The sequence below is a fragment of the Carlito syrichta genome, unplaced genomic scaffold (assembly GCF_000164805.1).
Source record: "Carlito syrichta isolate Samal-C Ts95f unplaced genomic scaffold, Tarsius_syrichta-2.0.1 Scaffold307934, whole genome shotgun sequence".
NCBI classification, from domain to species: Eukaryota; Metazoa; Chordata; class Mammalia; order Primates; family Tarsiidae; genus Carlito; species Carlito syrichta.
In genome coordinates this window covers 833,509-856,648 of record NW_007252030.1, presented here as the reverse complement: position 1 = coordinate 856,648, position 23,140 = coordinate 833,509, and the positions used below count along the sequence as shown (strand labels likewise).

Genomic DNA, 23,140 nt, shown 5'->3' with positions numbered 1-23,140 from the left:
CAGCTTAATCGTTCTGAGACTTGTTTTTAAGCTTTGACAGGACAGGTGTGTGATCATTTTACTTCAGGCCTCCTGTAGCCCTGCTGTTTATGGCATAAGTCTTCTTGGCTCTCCACAGAACACTCCAGCAACTCAGCAGTGGAGGACTCACTCTGCCTGGTAAAAGTCAAGTGGCTTCCAGGCCCATATTATTAGTCAGGATTGTTAGTTTACATTGATTCTCAGTGATTCTTTGTGCGGCTTCATGGAGTCAAGCCCTGCTCACGTACAGCTCCATGTGTGGACAGACTTGAGGTGACCCTGGTAAATTTCTTTGCACAGATCTCTTCTCTGCTGTACTCTGGCCTGAAATTGAGGCCTCTTCTGCCTCCCAAAACACTGGTCTGTCTCCTCAGTTCAGTGAGACTATTGCCTGCTCTCTGTGTGCATTCCAGAAAGTTCTCCCACTCCGAAAGCAAGAGCGATCTAGGGACCACCCTTCTCTCAGCAATCTCAGCCCTGCACCACCTGTCTAAAGACAATTGCTTCCTCTGATTCTTCTACGTTTTCAGCCATGGGCAAGTCCGATACCCAAAACTCCATCATGGCCAGAGGCAGATGGTTCTGGAGGGATTGTCTAGGTAGTATCAGTTCTCTGCTCTGAGCTGCTTGCTGGATCCTCATCCCAATACTTACAGCAGCCGGTAGGGCAACATGCCCGGGTTCCAGGTATCTCCCCTTCCTCGCAGCCCTTGAACTCCAGGCAGGCTGTGCTGAGCTGCTTGTTTCTGGGGCTTCCTGTGGGCCTCCACCTAGTCCTTTGTCTTGTTTCCTTTGCGAACTCAACTCTCAGTGGCCGTGTAGCTGTGTGGCCCAGTATCCTCTCCTCTCCTAACTCAGCTTCTTCCCTCAGTGGCCATGGTAACCACATGCCCCAGTATTTTCTCCTCTTACACCTCAGCTTCTTCCCTTGGTGACCATGGTAGTGATGTGTCCCAGTACCCTCTCCTCTCATGCCTTAGCTTCTTCCCTCAGTGGCCATGGTAACCCCATGCTGTCTCCTCTTAAGTCTCAGTTTCTTCCCTCAGTGGCTGTGGTAGCCATGTGGCTCAGTACTTTCTCTCACACTGCAGTTTCTTCCCTCGGTGGCTATGGTAGTGACATGGCCCAGTACCCTCTCCTCTCATAATTTAGCTTCTTCCCTCAGTGGCTGAGATAGCTGTGTGTCCCAGTGTCCTCTCCTCTTACACCTCAGCTTCTTCCATCAGTGGCTGTGACAGCCACATGGCCCAGTACCCTCTCCTCTCACACCTCTGCTTCTTTCCTTGGTGGATGTGGTAGCCATGTAGCCCAGTACCCTCTCTCATGCCTCAGCTTCTTCTCTTGGTGGCCATGGTAGCCACGTGGCCCAGTACCCTCCTCTAACACCTCGGCTTCTTCCTTCAGTGGCTGTGGTAGCTACGTGGCCCAGTACCTTCTCTCACACCTCAGCTTCTCCCCTCAGTGGCTGTGGTAGCCGCGTGGCCCAGTGCCCTATCCTCTTATGTCTCAGCTTCTTCCCTTATTGACTGTGGCGGCCATGTGGCCCAGTACCCTCTTCTTTCATGCCTCAGCTTCCCTTCCGTGGCTGTGGTAGCCACACGGTCCAGTACTTTCTCCTCTCACACCTCAGCTTCTTCCCTCAGTGGCCATGGTAGCCATGTGGCCCAGTACACACATCTCAGATATGTTCATTTAAATGAAATAGCCTAACTCAGGCAAAGTGGGAATGTCCTGGCTCTCCGGATTTCAGGAGAGGTCTGCATGACAAACCATGACTAGGAGGGACAAGGGTCATAATGTGCAGGGGTCCCCTGTGCTGCTCAAGGAGCTGACTCTGCACCGCTCTTCCCAGTTTCCCTGTTCAGGGAGGTCCTAGTGGGAGCTTAAGATAATCCACGTTGGGAGTTGTTGCCAGCAGGAAGTTAGCAAACATTGCAGATCAGGGTTTCCCCTGGCCCAGCCAGTGGTTAAACACAGCACTGAATGTGAGGTCACTCCAGGCAGGGCTCAGAGGCCCCCAGAGCTCTGTTAGGATCTGGAGCCGGCCTCTGGAGGTTGACTTCTCTCCCTGAAGACTGGCTTTCTCTTCTTGGTGAGAGAGTCATCCCATGAGACCTCTCAAGTTTTACATGCTATTGCATACTCGGACATCATGGAGCAACTTGTTTTCTCTGTTGCAGTTGAGAGTACTGGGGAAGATGCCTGCTCAGACACCCAGCTTTGGGCAGTTAGTTCAGAGGTGGGAGATGGGGAGGATCATGGTGAAGTTGGTCACACAAGAACTGGCACATCCCAATGTAGCCATGGTAGTAGGGACCATGTTCCAGAGAAGAGAAAGGGACATTTCAGGACAGACAGCTCTAGGGTGTTTACTATTCTTGTTAAAATACAAAACTCAACTACATTGGATACAAAGTAGTTCCAAAATAGCATTAGGTCTATGGAGTTACTTACATAATTGAAAAATCAAAGTTTTTATAATATACATCTATTTTACAATGTGTTAATTTAAGAACTACAATAAACTTATTAAGATGTGCTTTTTGTTTAGGATTTGAACTACAGTTCCGGTTAGGCCCGACTTTACAGGGAAAAGCAGTCACTGTGTATACAAATTACCCATTTCCTGGAGAAACATTTAATCGAGAAAAATTCCGTTCTCTGGATTGGGAAAATCCAACAGAAAGAGAGGATGATTCTGATAAATACTGTAAACTTCATCTGCTGCAATCTGGTTCATTTCAGTATTATTTCCTTCAAGGGTAAGTCAAGTGTTCCGTATGTGGAAAAAAAGTTCAGTTATTCTATAACCTGAAATTACCTAATGTAAAAAGTTATCGCATGAACCATGCAGTACAGTTTTTCCAGGGCTTTCCTGAGACGCAGATAGAATGTGGTTCTTCAGTTTATAGGAGGCAATTGCATGGCCTATGCAGATTCAAAGCATTATGTAAATTTATTTTAAGTACCAGCTTAAATAGTCTTTTTGTGCAACCCGATAATAGGATGCTGTTTATTTGAGTGTCCTTGTTATTACTGATAGACTTTAGGTTGCTTATTTTTCATTGAGCCAACAGTACTGGATATTATGTATATTGTATTATGTAATGATGTAGAGAGTGAGGAAGGGTAAAAGTGGCTTTTCCATTAAGTTCTGTTGCAACTTTTTAAATGATTTTATGTGCTTAAAAATATTTTTTTAATGAGATAGTTAACCTTCTGGTTAGAGTCAGACTATATCGGATGAGGTTTTTTTTCATATCATTAACCAAAAGCTTTTTGTTTTGTTTTTTCCCTTAGAAATGAGAAAAACGGGGGAGGCTACATAGTGGTGGACCCTGTCCTGCGTGTCGGCGCTGACAGTCACGTGCTGCCCTTGGACTGCGTCACTCTCCAGACGTTCTTAGCCAAGTGCTTGGGGCCCTTTGATGAGTGGGAGAGCAGACTCAGGGTTGCAAAAGAAACAGGTGGTGTCTGTGTGCTTTCTCTTATTTTTCTTCTTTTAAAAAATAAGTGTAAGCCGGGCACGGTGGCTCACGCCTGTCATCCCAGTACTTTGGGAGGCTGAGGTGAAAGGATTGCCTGAACCCACGTGTTCGAAACCAGCCTGGACAACTTGGCGAGACCTTGTCTCTACAATAAATTTTAAAAAAACAAAAATTATCCAGGCCTGGTGGTACACAGCTGTAGTTCCAGCTACTTTGAAGGCTGTGAGTGTGCCACTGAACTCCAGCCTGGGTGCCAGAGTAAGACTCTGACTCAAAAAAAAAAAAAAAAAAAGTATAATTATTCTCTGTGGTGCAGATTTTAAAAGTTTTGCTTCCACTTTTAATTTTGTATCTTAATATAGTAATGTAAATAGGTAGAACTATGTGGAATTTTTGATACTTAACCATTTTTATCTACAAAAATGGCAAATTATGTGGTTTATTTTAAGATATAAAGGAACTCTATGACAAACTGAGATGATTATCATTCCTAAGCCTTTAACATATAAAAATTAGAAGCAAACTATCGAAATGTGTAAGAAAAGGTATAATCATGATATATATTTTAATCCAACAAACATTGGTTAACCATATTCTGTGTAGAAGGCATTTGCTGCCATACATACCAAGAGTAATATGAGATGAAAGTTGTATTTTACTCTTAAGTAAAGGGTAATAATAATTTTGTACTTTCAAATTGAATATTATATGAAGAAAAACCTTTGGGATGTTACAAGTAGGAAAAAGATACTTGCTTATATGCTTGCAAGGGCTACATTTTCTGCACATAAATATACCCGTTCAGCAAATACAAGTTGAGCCCCTCATCACAACTAGGACCTTCTGTGATTTTTTTCAAATATATCATCACACCATCCCTGTCTTGTATATGAGGACCCTGATATCCTGAAAGATTGAAGCAGACTTGATCAAGTCTCCTGTGTATGACTAGGATTTGAATCCATGTTTAAATTTACGTATTTTGAGACTGATACTGCTGGTTTTTTCTTACAGTGGTCTTTATTCTTTGCCTTGCAGGTTACAACATGATTCATTTTACCCCATTGCAGACTCTTGGACTGTCTAGGTCATGCTACTCCCTTGCAGATCAACTAGAATTGAATCCTGACTTTTCAAGGCCTAACAGAAAGTATGCCTGGAATGATGTTGGACAGCTAGTGGAAAAGTTGAAAAAGGAGTGGAATATTCTTTGCATTACTGATGTTGTCTACAATCATACTGGTATGCACTTCATGCATTAATTTTGATGAGGATATTCAGATTATTTCATTTCTTGGTGTTCTATTTAACGTAAATTTTAAAAACAAATGATCAGATATCTTTTAATTTAAGAATAACTTCATATAGTATCATTTTTTTTCTTTTAAAGAAAACAGTGTTAATTTAAGCTGTAGTCAGTATATAAGTATTTTGCGTGTGATACTTATCATAACAGAAGCGTGGTCATAGAGGGGACATCATGATCACATATTTCAGCTTCGAGTACAATTGTCCCCTCTTCTCCATGGTTCACTGAGGTTTCAGTTGCTGGCAATCAAGCACATTCTAAAAATATTAACTGGAAAACTTCAGAAATAAACAGTTTATAAGTTTTTAATTTCAGGCTGCCTGGGTGGCATGATGAGTTCTCACTCTGTTCTGCTCTGTCTCACTCGGCCTATAAATCATGCTTTGGTCTTTTGGGGTTTTTTGAGTCGGAGTCTCACTCTGTTTCCCAGGCTGGAATGCTCACGGCTACCACAGCCTCAACCTGCAGGCTCAGGTGATCTTTCTGCCTCAGCTTTCCAAGTAGCTGGAACTATAAGCATGCACCACCATGCCCATCTAATTTGTTTATTTATTGTAGAGATGAGGTCTTGCCATGTTGCCCATGCTGGTCTTGAACCTGTAGGCTCAGGCAGTCCTCTCACCTCTGCCTCCCATAATGCTAGGATTGCAGGTGTGAGCCACCACACCTGACTGTAAATCATGGTTTGTCCAGCATCAGGCTGCATTCACTACTCACCCAGTCACCGAATGGCCGGCTTCAGCTGTCCCCTGAGGGTCTTAGAATGCTCCTTCATGCATAAGGGGGATGACTATGTCAGTACTGTCCTGACTCATAAATGAGTCCTGTAGCAGGAACTCTGGCACTATCACATATATGAAAAGAACCAAATGACTTCTGTTATTTAGAGAGAAAATTGTTGGTAAGCTCTCTGAAGTTAAGTCTGGAAATTATATCTTTTACATGTTAAGAGAGCTTATTAGAGGCCAGGTGCAATGACTCGTGTGTAACCCAACACTTTGGGAGGCTGAGGCAGGAGGATCCCTTGAGCCCAGGTGTTTAAGACCAACTTAGAGACCCTGTCTCTACCCAAAAAAAAGCCAAGCATGGTGGCACATGCCTTTAATCTCTGCTAGTCAGGAGGCTGAGGTGGGAGGATGGCCTGAGCCTAGGAGTTCAAGGCTGCAGGAGCCATAGTTTGCACCACTATAGTCTAGCCGGGCAACACAGCGAGTCCCTGACTCTACTAAAAAAAAAAAATTATTGTTAAGAGTAAAGTTAGCCTGTTTGGTTCCCAAAATTCCTCAGCAATACACAATTCCCAACTGGTGGTCCCTGGAAGCGATTCCTCCCCTCATCTGCTAGAGCAGCTGGACCTGGCTTGGCCTGATCCCACAAATAATATGTTCTGTGTGTGCCACATGTAGAAAGGTTTAGAAACCACTGATTTGCATATGGAAAGAGCAGGAATTCTAGGTGGCATAGACATTTAAGAGAAACCACTATGGAAGGTGGTGTGGCCGTGATCCGTGCTGGGGTTCTGTCCCCGCTGGGCTGTTGTCCCAGTTGGATTGCTGCTATGGAACTCAGCGCCGAATACCTGCGGGAGAAACTGCAGCAGGACCTGGAGGCGGAGCACGTGGAGATGGAGGACACGACCCTCTGTAGCAGCGCATCCAGCTTCCAAGTCCTGGTGGTGTCGACCAAGTTCGAGGGGAAGCCACTACTTCAGAGATGCCGGCTGGTGAACGCTTCCCTAGCTGAAGAACTCCTGCACATCCATGCCTTTGAACAGAAAACCCTGACCCCAGAGCAGCGGGCCCGTGAGTGGCAGAAATGAGGGTCCAGGACCTGCACAGCCATTAAGTTATAAGTCAGAACCAAAAAAAGAAAAAAAGAGAGAGAGAAACCACTACTGTTTCACAAAGTTACCATAGGAACTATGAAGCTCTGGTGTAGATAAACACCGATAAATTTTATTGTTATACTATTGTAAATATTATTGTTCCCAATAATAACGGCAGACAATGTCTGGTAAAGAAATAGGCACATTCTGAAATTTGGTGTTTCTGCATACACATGGAAACCAAGCATCAAAGTCTACAGTGACAACTTCATGATATCCAAAAACATTCTTCACTTGAAAATTTGACAGTATTGATAATTATTTTGTCATGTGTAATATTATTGACATCAAATATATCAAACCACATAATGGCACATTCGTCTCAGCAGCAGAGCAATGTGGTTAAGATTGCAGATTCTGAAGAGACTTGCCCCACTTCCTGACTGTGGGACTTTGGCGGAGTTGCCTATCTCTCTGTGCTCCAGTCCTTTGTCCATTAAAGGAGCACAATGGTATGTCCTAGTTGGTATGGTAGGAAATGAGAAAAAATGTGTGCCTATCACTGCTTAGAACAATTCCTGGTGTGTCGTTATATTCAGTTATTGTGATCCGTTTTTATTTCTTGTACACTAACCACCCATGCTCCTCAGTCTGAATTCAGTGGGCATTAGTCCATTTTAAAGATCAGAGTGTGTTTGTAACTTTTGTTTATTTAAAAATTAAATGATCTGTAATGTCATCAATATTTGGAATACTCTTCTGATTCTGAACTTACTGATGAATAATAAGATACATTTCTATTAGCAGTTTCTCAGCCTTGCTCTTATCAGTCTTATCAAAACACCATACTTTATTAATCCTTTAAGGGGTTGCCTGTGAGAGAGCTGATTTTTGTTCCATTAGATTTCCTAGAAAGAATTAAAGATTGTTTTTAAAAAGTGTAGTGAAGTGGACAGTAGGATACTAACACCAGATAAAAGTTTTTTATGTAGCAATATTGTTATAAAATATTACTGTCTAATGGAGAAGGAAATGAGTGGTGGAGGCTGATATTTTACTTCACCTTTAAGCTTTATGTAGACACAGTTCCAAGTTAATTGTGAGATATTCCCTTGTGTTTCTTTGTTCTTGCAGCTGCAAACAGTAGATGGCTCCAGGAACACCCAGAATGTGCATATAATCTTGTGAACTCTCCACACCTGAAGCCTGCTTGGGTCTTAGACAGAGCCTTTTGGCATTTCTCCTGTGACGTTGCAGAAGGAAAATACAGAGAAAAAGGAGTACCTGCCTTGATTGAAAATGATCAGCACATGAATGTCAGTATGTACAGAGGCGTACACCTGAAATAGCGTAGCCACTTCCTAAAGTACCAATTAAATATGTGATTGAAAACTATTTAGAATCTGCATTGTAATAGATGAGCAGTATTTGGTGAAAAGGTTTTAAATATATATGTATATATTTTTAACTTTGAAATTTTTCAGTGCATCCGAAAAATAATTTGGGAGGAGATTTTTCCAAGGATTCAACTCTGGGAATTTTTTCAAGTAGACGTTTACAAAGCAGTTGAGCACTTTAGAGGACTTCTTACACAAGGTAAAGGATACACACTGGAATCTTCCTATCAATTTTAAGGAATTTAATATTTTAGAGGGGTAACTCTTCTTTTCTCTTAGTTAACATCATTATTAGGTATATGATATTTGTATTACTTTTACACTATAACACTGTGATTCTGTAAGCTATCTGAGAGTTGCCAGAGACATCTAAAGGGCACATAATAATGATACATAATCCAAGAATTTCTCTCGGGGACTGTATCTCACTGTGGGTTCTTTAGCAGAATGCTGAAAATAGAGTGGAGCTTGGCGTGCGTTTGTGAAGTGAATGAATGGGAGGGTAGGCAGAACTGGTCACTTCTGCTGAGAAAGGTTCAATACCGATTCTGAAGCTGAGAGATGGGTAGTCTTCTGCTGTCCCTGATTAGAACCATCATTGATGCAGAGGGGCTGCTAGCTGACGTTGCCCACCCTTAAGGCCACCTAACAGTGCTCTCGCAAGACTGAAACCAGATAGTAGCTGGTAACAAAAGGTAAAGAAATGAATCTCCAGCTAAGAACATGACTACTCAAGAGGTTAATTTGCCCCCAACAATGCAGGATAAAAAAAAGACAGGCTAACAGATAAGTATGTTTAGGAGACAAATTAGAAAGGAAGGATTATATAGCAGCTGGCATAAAAAAGAGTGAGATCGTGTCCTGTGCAGCAACGTGGATGGAGTTGGAGATCATCATCCTAAGTGAACTGACTCAGAAACAGAGAACCAAACACATGTTCTCACTCATATGTTTGAACTAAATGGTCACAAAGATGGAAATAATAGACACTGGAGACACCAATAAGGGGGGAGTGGGAGAGGGACTGGGGTTCAGAATCTACCTACAGGGCACAATGTTCACCATCTGGGGAATGGGCCACCTCAGACCCAACCCCACCACTACACAGTATGTCTGTGTAATGCATACACATGTGAACCCCTGAATCTAAAATAAAAACAAATTAAAGAAAGGAGTGACAAAAATAAGAATCTGCCTGTGGTTAGTGCAGAACAACATAGCAGTGAGAATTTTGAGTGGCTCTTAAGGTAAAGAACTTTTTTCTCTTCCAGAAGACAGAACTAACTCACACATCAACTTCTGGAATTATGTAACACCTTAACACAGGAAAGTTTAGTACTAACTTTACTTCATGTTTCATTTTATTAAAGGACCTTTGTCTTCCTTCTGATATTTATAAACTAAATTGTTTATATGAAATAATGTGTGAAGCCGGGCTCGGTGGCTCAGCCTGTAATCCTGCGCCTTTGGGAGGCTGAGGTGAGTGGATTGCCTGAGCCCGCAGGTTCGAGACCCGCCTGGGCAGCGAGACCTCATCTCTACAATAAATCAAAAAATCAGCCGGGCGTGGTAGCGCATGCCTGTAATTCCAGCTACTCGGAAGGCTGAGGCGGAAGGATCGCCGGCGCCCAGCACGTCGAGGCTGCGGTGGCTGGGAACAGCCACTGCACTCCAGTCTGGGCGACAGAGTGAGACTCCAACTCAAAAAAAAATAAAAAAAAAGAAATAATGTGTGTTAGCTGTAAAGAGAAAAAAAAGTTCAAATATATAATAAAACAATATATGACTTACTTTCCCCCAAATCCCACTTCTTAGAGGGAACTACTTATTCCTAATTTCTTGTGTTTTTTTTCAAACTCTTTTTGAAAGAAATTCCAATTTTATATATGGTTTTATGTAATTCTATATAAGGCATAGACATAAGTTTTGTATTCATTTTGTACACATGGAAGTAAGACTAGAACATAGATTGCTTAACAACATGTTCTTTTAATTGACAATATGGCTTTTTTATAGCTAATTATTTATTCTAACCCCTAATAGCTATGCATTGTTTTAAAGCACTTGAATTTAACTAGCCTTTTTGATGAGTCATTTCCAGTTTTTCATTGTTCATTCATTCATTCAGTGCATATTTATTGAGCCACCTACTGTGTGCTACATATTATTCAGTCATGAAGAGTCAGTGATGAATTGAAAGTCCTTGGCCGGGCTCAGTGGCACAGCCTGTAATCCCAGCACTTTGGGAAGCCCAGGCGAGTGGATTGCCTGAGCCCACGGATCGAGACCCACCCCGGCAACTTGACGAGACCTCGTCTCTACAATAAATCAAAAATTAGCTGGACATGGTAGCACGTGCCTGTAGTTCCAGCTACTTGGAAGGCTGAGGCGGAAGGATCGCCAGAGCCCAGCGGGTCGAGGCTGCAGTGACCAGGAGTGTGCTACCACTATACTCCAGTATGGGTGACAGAGTGAGACTCCAACTCAAAAAAAAAAAGAAAGTCCTTGCCCTAAAGAACCTTATATTCTTTTAAGCAGGCCCTAGGGGACCTTATGATCTTATAAACAAGGCGGCAGAAAATATATCCTTGTACACATTATGTTTATTCACTTGTTGGACATAGTGCTGTTGAATCAGAGTATTTAGATTTCAAATACAACAGATATAATCAAATTGCTTTTCTCAACATTATACCAACTTAATATTATCACTAATAATGCCCTCACCAACATTAGACACACTTCATCTTTATCAACTTTGTCAAGCAGGCAAAACATACCTTATTTTAATTTCCATTTCTTTGCTTATTAATAGAGTATATTTTCACATGTTAATTAGCCATTTGCATTTATTCTATTAACTGCCTTTAATGTTTGTTGCCCATTCTTCTATAGGGGTTTGGTTTTTTTTTATATATATCTTTATTGTTATTGATGATTTCTTACTACATAGGCCTCAAGGTATATTATCCTACTAAGCTGGTGATCTTTTAACTCTTGTGTATTGGCTTTTTTGCCCCAGTGTAGTCAAATTTGTCAGTCTTTTCTTTTATGGTTTCTGATTTCACATGATGTTTAAAAAAGACTTTCTATCAACATTCTCTTTTTTTCTAATCTTATTTTTATTTTTACATGTGAATATTTAATAAAGCCGAAATTTTTGTGTGTATTATAGAAAGAAGGTATTAACTTATTTTTCTTCAAAAAATGACATTGACTTGATAACCCATCTTTGCACACTGACTTGAAGGGCGACAGTTCTTCATGGTATCTAAACATTAGTTGTTATCTGTGCACTTCCAGTGACCCACCTGTCTTTTTTCTTTTTTTTGGAGTTGGAGTCTCACTTTGCTACCCAGACTGGAGTGCAGTGGCACACTCATGGCCACTGCAGCCTCAACATGCTGAGCTCAGGTGATCCTTCCACCTCAGCCTTCCAAGTAACTGGACCCACAGGTGTACACCACCACACCTGGCTGATTTTTGATTTATTGTAGAGACGAGATCTTGCCATGTTGCCCAGACTGGTCTTGAACCCATGGACTCAAGATCATCTTGCCTCGCCTCCCAAAGTGCTAAGATTACAGGCATGAGCCACCGTGCCCAGCAACCCACCTGTCTTTTATTCTGCAATACTAAAGACTATTAATTTATACTAATAGTACATTTTTTTCTTTTTCTTTTTTTTTTTTTGAGTTGGGGTCTCACTCCTTCGCCCAGGCTGGAGTGCAGTGACATGCATGCTTATGGCCACCTCAGCATCGACCTTCTGGGCTCCAGCGATCCTTCCGCCTCAGCCTTCTGCATAGCTGGAACTACAGACACACACTACCACGCCCAGCTATTTTTTATTTTATTATAGAGATGCAGTCTCACCAGGTTTCCCGGGCTGGTCCGAACCTGCAGGCTCAGACAATCCATTCGCCTTGAACTCCCAAAGCGCTGGGATTACAGGCTAAGCCACCAAGCCAGGCCTGCTTTTTCTGTTTTTCAAACATTTCTTGACAGTGTTCATATATTTATACTTCCAATTGAACCTTAGAAACTGAATTTTAAGAATCGATTTCTGTTATTATTTTGTTTGTGGTTTTTGGGGGGTGTTTTAAATTGGAGTCTCACTCTATTGCCCAGACTGGAGTGCAGTGGCACACTCCCAGCCACCGCAGCCTCAACCTGCTGGGCTCAGGCGATCCTTCCACCTCAGCCTTCAAAGTAGCCGGAACTACAGGCACGTGCTACCACACTCTGTTAATTTTTGATTTATTGTAGAGATGAGGCCTCACCATATTGCCATGGCTGGACAAATCCACAGGCTCAGGCAGTCCTCTCACCTCAGCCTCCCAAAGTGCTGAGATTATAGGCTTGAGCCACCGTACCCGGCCTTGTTTGTGTTTTTATGAGCCATTTAAAGTCTCTTAAGAATGAGCCAGATAAGCCAGGCTCGGTGGCTCAGCCTGTAATCCCACGCCTTTGGGAGGCTGAGGTGAGTGGATTGCCTGAGCCCGCAGGTTTGAGACCCGCCTGGGCAGCGAGACCTCATCTCTACAATAAATCAAAAAATCAGCCTGGTGTCATAGCGCGTGCCTATAATTCTGGCTACCGGAAGGCTGAGATGGAAGGATCGCCGGCGCCCAGCAGGTCGAGGCTGCGGTGGCCAGGAGCGGCCACTGCACTCCAGTCTGGGCGACAGAGTGAGACTCCAATTCAAAAAAAAAAAAAATGAGCCAGATATAAAAATTAATTAGTCAATATACAATCAAGTCCAGTGGAGGCAATCCTAACCCAGTGCTTGATTTATTAGAAACAAATTTCAGGAAAATAGTGAAAACTCCTCGCTAAACCTAAACTTTTTAATTTTTAAAATTGTTATCTGAGATATATAGTTGTTGGTGAAAAGGAAAAAAGAACAAAAACAAAAAGTGTGTGCTTCTTTCAGAGAATGCAAAGCCAGGTTGTTAGTTAGTTACTCTTTAGACTAGGAAGCATCTTTGAGGAAAAAGAACTCTTCCTGGTATAATATTTCATAGTAGCTGGGAAGAAAACATCTACCACCCAAGTCCTTAATGCCCCAAAGAAAGAATGAGTGAGTGCTGACTGAGACAGACAAGTGGGAGTGGGACTGACCTGAGAAGGTCCCTGTGTTCGTGTGAAATGTAGTCTCTCTCTTTCTCCCCGCCTCCTGTGTATGGGGGCAGGAGGAAGGTGGTGTGAAGGATACTCCTGAAATACTCCTTTTCTATGAAAAAAACTAGGCCACAAAATTGAAATCAGTGACAGTTACAGTCTCCTTGTGAATACTTGCACTTCAGATGTCATCTTCCCTTCCTTTTAGATAATAGGAGAGTCACCAAGTCTGACCCAAAGCAGCACCTTCAGATTATCCAGGACCCTGAGTACAGGCGACTCGGCTGCACCGTGGACATGAACGTGGCACTAGCCACCTTCATACCTCATGAGTATGTTGTCTTCTTCCTGGGAAGTAAAGAATCCTGTCATTCCCAAGCCTGTATGGCTGGTATGATTTGCATGCTGCTTCCTAAATCCTCAGTGGAAGATGAAATAAAGCAACAATACCCATTCTGCTGCTTTAACACACATTATTTTCCCTCTGTCTATGGGCTGGACCATGTTCCTAAATGTGTATGCGAAAATTTTTATGATTAGGAAACTTCTTCAGCCATATTTAAAGTCCTGATAGATAGATTTAAGGTTCCTATGACCTTTGCTAGAAAAGTGTTAAATGCATAATGTGTAAAACCATCGAGTAATAAGTTTGTGTTGCTCTGTCTGCTCTAGCAATGGGCCAGCCGCGGTTGAAGAGTGCTGCAGTTGGTTGCGAAAGAGACTTGAGGAATTAAATGCAGAGAAACTGCGACTCATGAACTATCACCAGGAGCAGGTCTCACCTCTTTTGAACTGCTGCTTTCCTTTGATTCTTAATGCTATTTGGTGGCTGTTGAGGATGATGATGGTGATATAACATAATTTAATGTTTTTTAGGCAGTTAATTGCCTTTTGGGGAATGTGTTTTATGAACGACTGGCTGGCCACGGTCCTAAGCTAGGACCCGTCACGAGGAAGTATCCTTTAGTGACAAGGTATACCATGTTTGTTTTCTCTCATTGGTATTTAATAATTGAAAATTGTGTTTAACTTTTCAAATTAGCCTAAATGTTTTCATGTGTGACTTCAGTATATTTCTTAAATTGAAGTAGAAGTTTGGATTGGGAAATGGGCTCAGTGTTTGCTAGACAGAGCTTTAGTTAGAGAAACTGTCATCAGTGTCAGCCAAGTTACAGGCACTATTGACGTTAGAGTTCCTGGGGGACTGCAGACTCAGCAGCAAAGCCAGTGACCATCGGGCTGAGCAGGTGCCTAGCTCCTTGCACCAGAAGGGTGATGTGCAGTGTGGGGTGAGCAACTAGAGCCCAGCGAAAGCCTTTGCCAAGTGACATCAGTTCCTCAGTGACTCTAAAATAATTTTATGAGGTTTTAAAAATTATGTAAAATGTTTTCCAGGTGTGCTACAGTGTTACCTCTCTATTCTTCAAATCCTACTAGATTTACTCAAAATGGCTGCTGAAGATTTGTGACCTACATTGAAGGGTTTTTTTCCCTCATAAATGGTGTCAAACTAATTCTGTTCACTAGAGAGGAAATATGATTTTAAAGTTGCAGATTCCAGTTCTTTCAGGGAGTTTCTCCATGTGGATTTGATACTTGATTGTATTTCCACAGGTACTTTACCTTCCCATTTGAAGAAACAGCCTTCTTTACAGAAGAGTCTATGATCCATCTCCCAAATAAAGCTTGTTTTCTGATGGCACATAATGGATGGGTCATGGGAGACGATCCTCTTCGAAACTTTGCTGAACCAGGCATGTTATGTTTAACCTCTCTGTGGACAAGGAAAGAAGAGTTACTGATTTTTTTCACCCACGAGGCTGGTGGCATTTATAGTTTCACAATCAGAGGAGTTGGAGGGACCTGAAGTCTCAGAGAGGAAAGACGGAATAGAGAGAAGGATGGGCTCGTCTTCTTTCTTCTTTGCCCTTCTGCTTTCTAGCTCCTCAGAGAGGATAGCTTTAATGTGTCTACTTTATATATTGTGGGTCTATACAAGCTTTTATTTGAGCAGAATATCAGAATATTATTCTATAGCATTTTTTACAAGAATTTTGAAACCACTGCTGTTACACATTGCCTTAGAGATGCCTTCTCTCATTGGCCAGAGGTACCAAGGTACTTACTTGGAAGACAATTACACCAGCAAATAGTTGTTTTTTGTTTCCCACACCTACTCTTAGAGTCTTGTTTTTCTGTGACTATTTCAAGACAAGTAAGAATGTTGCAAGGGGCCCACTGCTGTATTTATTTTTTGACATTTCAAAACTAAGAGTCTATTTTAGTGACATTAAAGGTAGTTTAGAAATCTTTTTTTTTTCTTAAGAATATCACTTTGGTCTGGGCTCTGTGGTTCAGCCCGTAATCCCATCACTTTGGGAGGTTGAGGCAAGTGGATTGTCTGAGTCTGCGGGTTTGAGACCAGCCCGGGCAACTTGGCGAGACCTTATCTCCACAATAAATCAAAAAAATTATTCGGGTGTGATAGTGTGCGCCTATAGTTCCCGGCTACTTGGAAGACTGAGGCAGAAGGATCACTGGAGCCCAGCAGGTCAAATGCTGAGGTGGCCATGAGTGTGCCACTGCACTCCAGCCTGAGCAACGGAGTGAGACTCCAACTCAGATAGATAGAGAGATAGATAGATACGGATACACATATATTTATACATGTATATATATTTTAAATTTTTATAAAACTTTGGGTTTAATTATCTCTGGCCTTTTTCTTTCTAGCCATCTAAATGAAAAAAGTCATTTTGCTTTGTGGCATGGATTTAATATAACCTTTTGCCAAAAATAGGTAGAAAGCTGGACATGGTGTCTTAAGTGCTTTTGTTAGACTATGGCTTTAAAAGGCCTATGATAACCTGCAAGCAGAATGTTGAGGCAGATTTTTTTTAAAGACTTTTTTCAGCCAAAGTAATTTATGATCTCTTGTCTAATGAATTTGTCTATCCTACTTGTTAAAATTTGGGCCTTTTTAAATGTATTGGCAGTATGTGCATACAAAAGCTTTTTATTCTCATTAAGATGATGTATTCTGGAATAAAATAGATGGTTTTGTGTATAGCATACAGAAAAAAAAAAAGGTCTATGATAGTACCATTTCTGTTTTCCCTTAAGAAGCAATTTGGGGCCAGGCACTGTGGCTCAAGCCTGTAATCCCAGCACTTTGGGAAGCTGAGGCGAGAGGATTGCCTGAGCCCGCAGGTTCAAGACCAGCCTGGGCAACATGGTGAGACCTCATCTCTACAATAAAATAAAATTAGCTGAGCATGGTAGCACATGCCTGTAGTTCCGGCTACTTGGATGGCTGAGGCGGAGGGATCACTGGATTCCAGCGGGTCAACGCTGGGGTGGCCTTGAGCATGCCACTATATTCCAGCCTAGGCGATGGAGTAAGACTCCAACTCAAAAAAAAAAAAAAAAAGCAACTTGGATTTTTGACATTGAGCGCATATTTTCAGAAGAAACTGTGAGCTAGAATTTTCACAAAATAGGTATGAAAAATAATATTAATTTTTAAAACCTAGCCGGGCTCGGTGGCTCAGCCTGTAATCCCACGCCTTGAGAGGCTGAGGTGAGTGGATTGCCTGAGCCCGCGGGTTTGAGACCTGCCTGGGCAACTTGATGAGACCTCATCTCTACAATAAATAAAAAATTAGCTGGGCGTGAAGGCATGCGCCTGCAATTCCGGCTACTCAGAAGGCTGTGGCAGAAGGATCGCCAGAGCCCAGCAGGTTGAGGCTGCAGTGGCCAGAAATGGCCACTGCACTCCAGTCTAGGCGACAGGGTAAGACTCCAACTCAAAAAAAAAAAAATTTTTTTTAACTTTAACCCATACCATTTAAAATATAATTTTAATCAGTATATCATTTATGGTAGAGCTGACCATAGCAAATTGAAAACACCAGTGTTCCCTGGAAGTAATTGTTTTCATTTTATTTCTTGAACCACTGAAAGCAATCTCCTTTCTTATCAGGGTCAGAAGTTTACTTAAGGAGAGAACTTATTTGCTGGGGAGACAGTGTTAAGCTGCGCTATGGGAATAGGCCAGAGGACTGTCCTTACCTCTGGGCACACATGAAAAAATACACGGAAATCACTGCAACGTACTTCCAGGGAGTGCGTCTGGACAACTGCCACTCTACGCCGCTGCATGTAGCCGAGGTACAGACAACCCACTCGCCTGCGTCAAAAAGCGCACAGGCTCCTTCCAGTTCTCCTTGGGTAGACTGTGGACCCAGAGCTCCTTCTGTGGGTTGGACCAGCACTGCCTTGGTGTAGAGTTTAACACTTTTGTATAATTTGCATAATTCTGACAGTCTTTTGATCCAGTTTTGAAATACTGTGCTATGAAGTATTTGAGTTAATTTTTAACTTTTAATTTAGAAAATTTGATCCTATTGTTTCTGATAATCTATAGTACAACCATGTTGCCTACTGATAATATATAAAATATTAATTTGTCTTCTTTTTAGATAGCTTTCAATATAAGTAGCAACTGTGTGTCGCCCAGGCTGGAGTGTAGTGGCATACTGATGGCCACTCCAGCCTTGACCTGCTGGGTTCAGGTGACCCTTTCAGGTAGCTGGAGCTACAGGTGAGCGCCACCATACCTGGCTAATTTTTAGATTTATTTTAGAGATTAGGTCTGTACAGCCAAGTTGTCCAGACTGGTTTCTAACCCATGGGCTCAGGCAGTCCTCTCACCTTGGCCTCCCAAAGTGCTGGGATTATTGGTGTAAGCCACTGTGCCCAGCCACAGTAATTATTTAAACACTAACATTGCATAGTGAAGCCAGCTTTAGCTTCACTGATTAAGTTTTTATTCATTATTTATAAGAATATAAGTGTGGATATAAATGTTACCTATTCCTCTTTTACAATAACTTTTGAGCAATGCCAATACTTACAGTATTATCTTCTACCTAATACAAGGTTGTAAATAAGCACAGTGTTCATCCTATAAGATTTTTTTTATTAATCAATATTTTTTATTATGATATTGTGGGGTACAGTTAAGGGTTAGGTATACAAATATGCTTCGTTCAGGCACTCTTGTTGGTAAGAGGTATCTCCCCATCCCCAGACAGATATTTACTACCCTATAAGATTTTTGATAGCTTCCTAGTGGCATGTATCACTTAGGTGTTCTTTGGAAATATGTGCTTATCTGAAAATATCTATTTCTTTAATATTGAGCAGTATTATAATGTATATGTGTCAAGTCCTGAGAGAAAAAGTTGATTTGATTTGGAGGGATTTAGTGAACATTAGTTAAACTGGTAGAACATTGTTTAGCTCCAAAAATGGCAGGATTTTTTTTTAATTGTGCCATTAGCAACAGCAAAAAATGTATATACTTGTAAGTTATGTGTAACAAGGTGACAAAAAAGAATGTTAACACTGAATTTGCTGCTGAGCACAGTGGCTCACACCTGTGGATTGCTTGAGCCCAGGAGTTCGAGACCAGCCTGAGCAGTGAGACCTCGTCTCTATTAAAAAAAAAAATCAAAAAATTAGCTGGGCATAGCGGTGTATATCTGTAGTCCCAGCTACTCGGGAGACTGAGGTGGAAGGATTGCCTGAGCCCAGGAGGTCAAGGCTACAATGAGCTGTGATTGTGCCACTGAGCTCCAGCCTAGGCGACACAACAAGACTCCAACTCAAAAATAAATTAAGCCGGGCTCGGTGGCTCAGCCTGTAATCCCGTGCCTTTGGGAGGCTGAGGTGAGTGGATTGCCTGAGCCCGCGGGTTCGAGACCCGCCTGGGCAGCGAGACCTCATCTCTACAATAAATCCAAAAATCAGCTGGGCGTGGTAGCGTGCACCTGTAATTCCGGCTACTCGGAAGGCTGAGGCGGAAGGATCGCCGGAGCCCGGCAGGTCGAGGCTGCGGTGGCCGGGAGCGGCCACTGCACTCCAGTATGGGCGACAGAGTGAGACTCCAACTCAAAACAAAATTAATTAATTAATTAATTAATTAATTAATTTAATTAAATAACAAAATTTCCTAGGATTCTACTTTATTAACCTTTACAATGTTATATTTTAAAAAATTTTTGGAGCCAATCTGATTTCTGATTATAAGCCAGTATTTTCTGATTCCCAGCTAGATAGCACTTGTATTAAACGTAAATTACACAAGTGGAAATTGTAAAGTGTAAGAGTTAAGAGTTTATCATCCATCTGTAAGAAAAGTTGACTTCAGTAATTCACCAGCAGGGAATTTATCAGTAGTGTCTCAGTCAACCACCTGGAAATTAACAGTCTGATTAAAGGTATTAAAAACAAGCAAACAATAAACAAGGAGAATGCCTAACAGAATTGACATTTATTAATATGACACTAACATTCTTCTTCCTTTTTTTTCCCTCTTGTCTCTATATCTTTGTAAAATCTAATCTTCCTTTCTAACTGTTTTATTCTCTTTTTAATTTCTCTTTTTCCTTGTTAATCGATATGTTTGATGGTTTCTTGCATATGAGGTTTATTTGGAACTTCCTCTTGAATTTCCATTTTCTCTTGCTACATACTTTCCTTTGTCAAATCATGCCTAGTCTTGTCTCCTGCCCTCATCTTGCTTCTCTCTTTCTCTCTGTTATATTTGTGATATTGCCTTATGCAGTACATGTTGGATGCTGCTAGGAGACTGCAACCCAATTTATACGTGGTAGCTGAACTGTTCACAGGAAGCGAAGACCTGGACAACATCTTTGTCACTAGACTGGGCATCAGTTCCTTAATTAGAGGTAGGCTTGTCGGAAGTGTATTTCCCATCTGCAACTTTAGCTTTTAAGTAGACTAAAAGGCATTTAATGGTTTTGTATGCAGTGCTCAATACTTTTTCATACAATTAATGTTCTTTTAAATAGTCTGACATTTTCTAGTATAACTCAGTCTGTTTTTATCAGTAATAATTTCTATGGTTGAATAAGACACCACCTTTCAAATTGAAGGAGCAGTGAGATGAACTGATAACTCACAAGCAAGAGCATTTTTTTGTTGTTGAAAATCTGTAGCTCTGCTTTCCATCTCCCACCTGGATAGAGTACGGGATCCTTAGATTTTTCACAGTAGATTTTGTATAGCTTACATCTTAATAAGCAACATCTAATATGTCCCCTTTTCCTTGCATGAGTCATTTCTTAAGTTATAGGAAGACGTTTTTGTCGCTTAAACCAGTGGACATCTGCTTAAATGCATAAAGTTGCTTTATTATTTATGATATTGAGGGGGTCTCTATTTTTGAGAGTCAGTCGTGCTAAGAAGTCTAACCCCTTCTCGGACATAAATAACAAAGATGGCTGCGATGTCTGTCATGCTCTGCAGAGGCGATGAGCGCATACAATAGCCATGAGGAGGGCAGGCTGGTCTACCGATATGGTGGAGAGCCCGTGGGGTCCTTTGTCCAGCCCTGCCTGAGGCCTCTGATGCCAGCCATCGCTCATGCCCTGTTCATGGACATCACCCATGACAACGAGTGTCCCATTGTGGTAAGCATCTCCTCTTTCTCGCTTGTTTACTGATTTTGTTGAATGTTTTGATATTGAACTCTCCAGTAGCAGCAGTACCATCCACATACTTCAACATCATGTTTTAAGTGTCTAAGTGATGGTAGTCCATCGTTTTAGAATACTTTGTTTAGAAACAAATTGCCTTATACGATATATTTATGCAATTATTCTTGTACTTAACTTTGCTATATAGAATGTCGCTTTGCTTTTTAAAGTGAACCTTTGCCTTGTTGCATTTTTCTAGCACAGGTCAGCGTACGATGCTCTTCCCAGTTCCACCATTGTCTCCATGGCGAGCTGTGCTAGTGGCAGTACCAGGGGCTACGATGAGCTGGTACCTCACCAGGTGTGCTCAGTTGTCTTTGAAAATCCACATGGCCAACAGCTTGGAGCGTGTTTATCAAAAGTGCTCATTGTGGCCGGGCACGGTGGCTCATGCCTGTAATCCCAGCACTTTGGGAGGTGGAAGCAGAGGATTGCCTGAGCCCACAGGTTCAAAACCAGCCTAGGCAACTTGGCAAAACCTCATCTCTACAATAAATTTTTTAAAAATTAGCCAGGCATGGTGGCACATGCCTGTAGTCCCAGCTACTCGGAAGGTAAGGCGGAAGGATCGCCTGACCCCAGCAGGTCAAGGCTGCAGTAGCTGTGAGCGTGCCACTGCACTCCAGCCTGGGCAACAGAGTGAGAGTCTTGACTTTAAAAAAAAAAAAAAAAAAAAAAAAGCTGTCAGTGTTACTAAAATGCATTCTTGGCTCACTTTTACCTGTGTCCAGATTTCAGTGGTTTCTGAAGAGCGGTTTTACACTAAGTGGAATCCTGGAGCATCCCCATCAGACACAGGTGAAGTTAATTTCCAGAGTGGCATCATTGCAGCCAGGTGTGCTATCAATAAACTTCACCAAGAGCTCGGAGCCCAGGGCTTCATTCAGGCAAGAAACTAAGTTCTCTACATTTGCTTCTTAAGGGTCTATTTCAGAGTCTTTCCTGCTGAAGCCCTGGTTTCCAGTGTGAACTCTCAACCTGTGGCTTTCTGTTTCAGGTGTATGTGGACCAGGTTGACGGAGACATAGTGGCAGTGACGCGACACTCGCCGAGTATCCATCAGTCTGTGGTGGCTGTGGCGAGGACTGCCTTCAGAAATCCCAAGACTTCGTTTTACAGCAAGGAAGTGCCCCAGATGTGCATCCCTGGTAGTGCAGTCTAAGACTCGTTCTTGGATTTGTATTGGATTGCTCAATTATGCTGTAATGTTGTATTAATTTATGGTTATATATCATATGTGATAACTCAATGCTCATGTGGATATAGTTGAGAAAAAGGATTAGACATTTTTGGTACATTTGTACTGCCTGAAACAAAACCTAGACAGAAATACTCTCAGATGTTAACTTTTTTTTTTGAGTTGTGAAATATTTTTGTTTCTATCTTAATATATTTCCTAATTTGCATTAAATGAACATGTATTTCTCTTACACCCAGGACTGTACTTCTGTATTTGTATATGTGTATATGTATATATGTGCGTGTGTATATTTATGTGTATGCATAAACATACACACAATATATAAACTGAAATTAAATGGAAAACACTCCAACCTTGTGTTGAAGGTTCTCATTAACCCATCCTCGTCCACATCCTGGCTTTGTGTCACTCCACTATTTCAGCCACACAGTTATTCTCACTTCTCCTGAGTACTCAGGCTTCCCTCTGTATGTGAATTGTCTGCATCCTTCAGAGACTTGCGTCCCACCCCCTCGTTCAGCATTCTCTCTTTTCTGAACACAGAGTAGTCATAGTTTCTGTCGTCAAGCCTTTGACCATTATGAAGTGTGTCCCTGAGATATGTCCTTATCATTGCTTGACTTCTTTCTGCGTTTTCTAAGACTCTTATAGTTTGATACTTTCAGACTTTTAAAAAATTAATATTTTATTTGTAGTTAAGTGATTTGAAACCTCTTTAGCAGTCCTAATTTTGAATGGTCCATATGAAATTTTGTTAAAATTTTTTCTGTATTCCTAGGCAAAATTGAAGAAGTAGTTCTTGAAGCTAGAACTATTGAAAGAAATACAAAGCCTTACAGAAAGGCTGAAAATTCAATAAATGGAATGCCAGACATCACAGTGGCAATTAGAGAGCATATTCAGGTATATGACACTATCATGTTACTACTATGCTTAACATCTTAAGGACATGAGAATTATTTGTTGAATAGATTTTTATTTCATTTTTTTCCAGCTTAATGAAAGTAAAATTGTTAAACAAGCAGGAGTCGCCACAAAAGGTCCCAATGAATATATTCAAGAAATTGAGTTTGAAAACCTGTCTCCAGGAAGTGTAATTATATTCAGGTATGTAATTAAAGATCAAACTGTTGACTTTACTTATATTTAAAATAGTTTACATATCCTGTTAACTTTGAATAAATTACTCCTAAAAGCTCACCATTTTTTA

The 23,140-nt window shown here is 41.5% G+C and overlaps 1 protein-coding gene and 1 pseudogene across 2 annotated transcripts in view; both read left to right on the top strand.

The window, feature by feature from the left end:
• AGL (amylo-alpha-1, 6-glucosidase, 4-alpha-glucanotransferase) overlaps nucleotides 1-23,140 on the top strand; it is a 67,314-nt gene that overhangs the window by 9,401 nt on the left and 34,773 nt on the right. Inside the window, exons 3-19 of the mRNA XM_008064718.2 lie at nucleotides 2,573-2,783; nucleotides 3,322-3,488; nucleotides 4,548-4,751; nucleotides 7,778-7,959; nucleotides 8,128-8,239; nucleotides 13,373-13,496; nucleotides 13,837-13,939; nucleotides 14,041-14,138; nucleotides 14,779-14,918; nucleotides 17,147-17,334; nucleotides 19,796-19,919; nucleotides 20,500-20,663; nucleotides 20,929-21,030; nucleotides 21,461-21,616; nucleotides 21,727-21,877; nucleotides 22,709-22,833; nucleotides 22,925-23,037. Coding sequence (XP_008062909.1) covers nucleotides 2,573-2,783; nucleotides 3,322-3,488; nucleotides 4,548-4,751; nucleotides 7,778-7,959; nucleotides 8,128-8,239; nucleotides 13,373-13,496; nucleotides 13,837-13,939; nucleotides 14,041-14,138; nucleotides 14,779-14,918; nucleotides 17,147-17,334; nucleotides 19,796-19,919; nucleotides 20,500-20,663; nucleotides 20,929-21,030; nucleotides 21,461-21,616; nucleotides 21,727-21,877; nucleotides 22,709-22,833; nucleotides 22,925-23,037 — 2,464 coding nt within the window. The remainder of the gene's footprint in view (nucleotides 1-2,572; nucleotides 2,784-3,321; nucleotides 3,489-4,547; nucleotides 4,752-7,777; nucleotides 7,960-8,127; nucleotides 8,240-13,372; nucleotides 13,497-13,836; nucleotides 13,940-14,040; nucleotides 14,139-14,778; nucleotides 14,919-17,146; nucleotides 17,335-19,795; nucleotides 19,920-20,499; nucleotides 20,664-20,928; nucleotides 21,031-21,460; nucleotides 21,617-21,726; nucleotides 21,878-22,708; nucleotides 22,834-22,924; nucleotides 23,038-23,140) is intronic.
• Nucleotides 6,302-6,673, top strand: LOC103267112 (annotated as a pseudogene). The gene has a single exon (XR_002482348.1). The product of XR_002482348.1 is annotated as a bolA-like protein 2 pseudogene (transcript).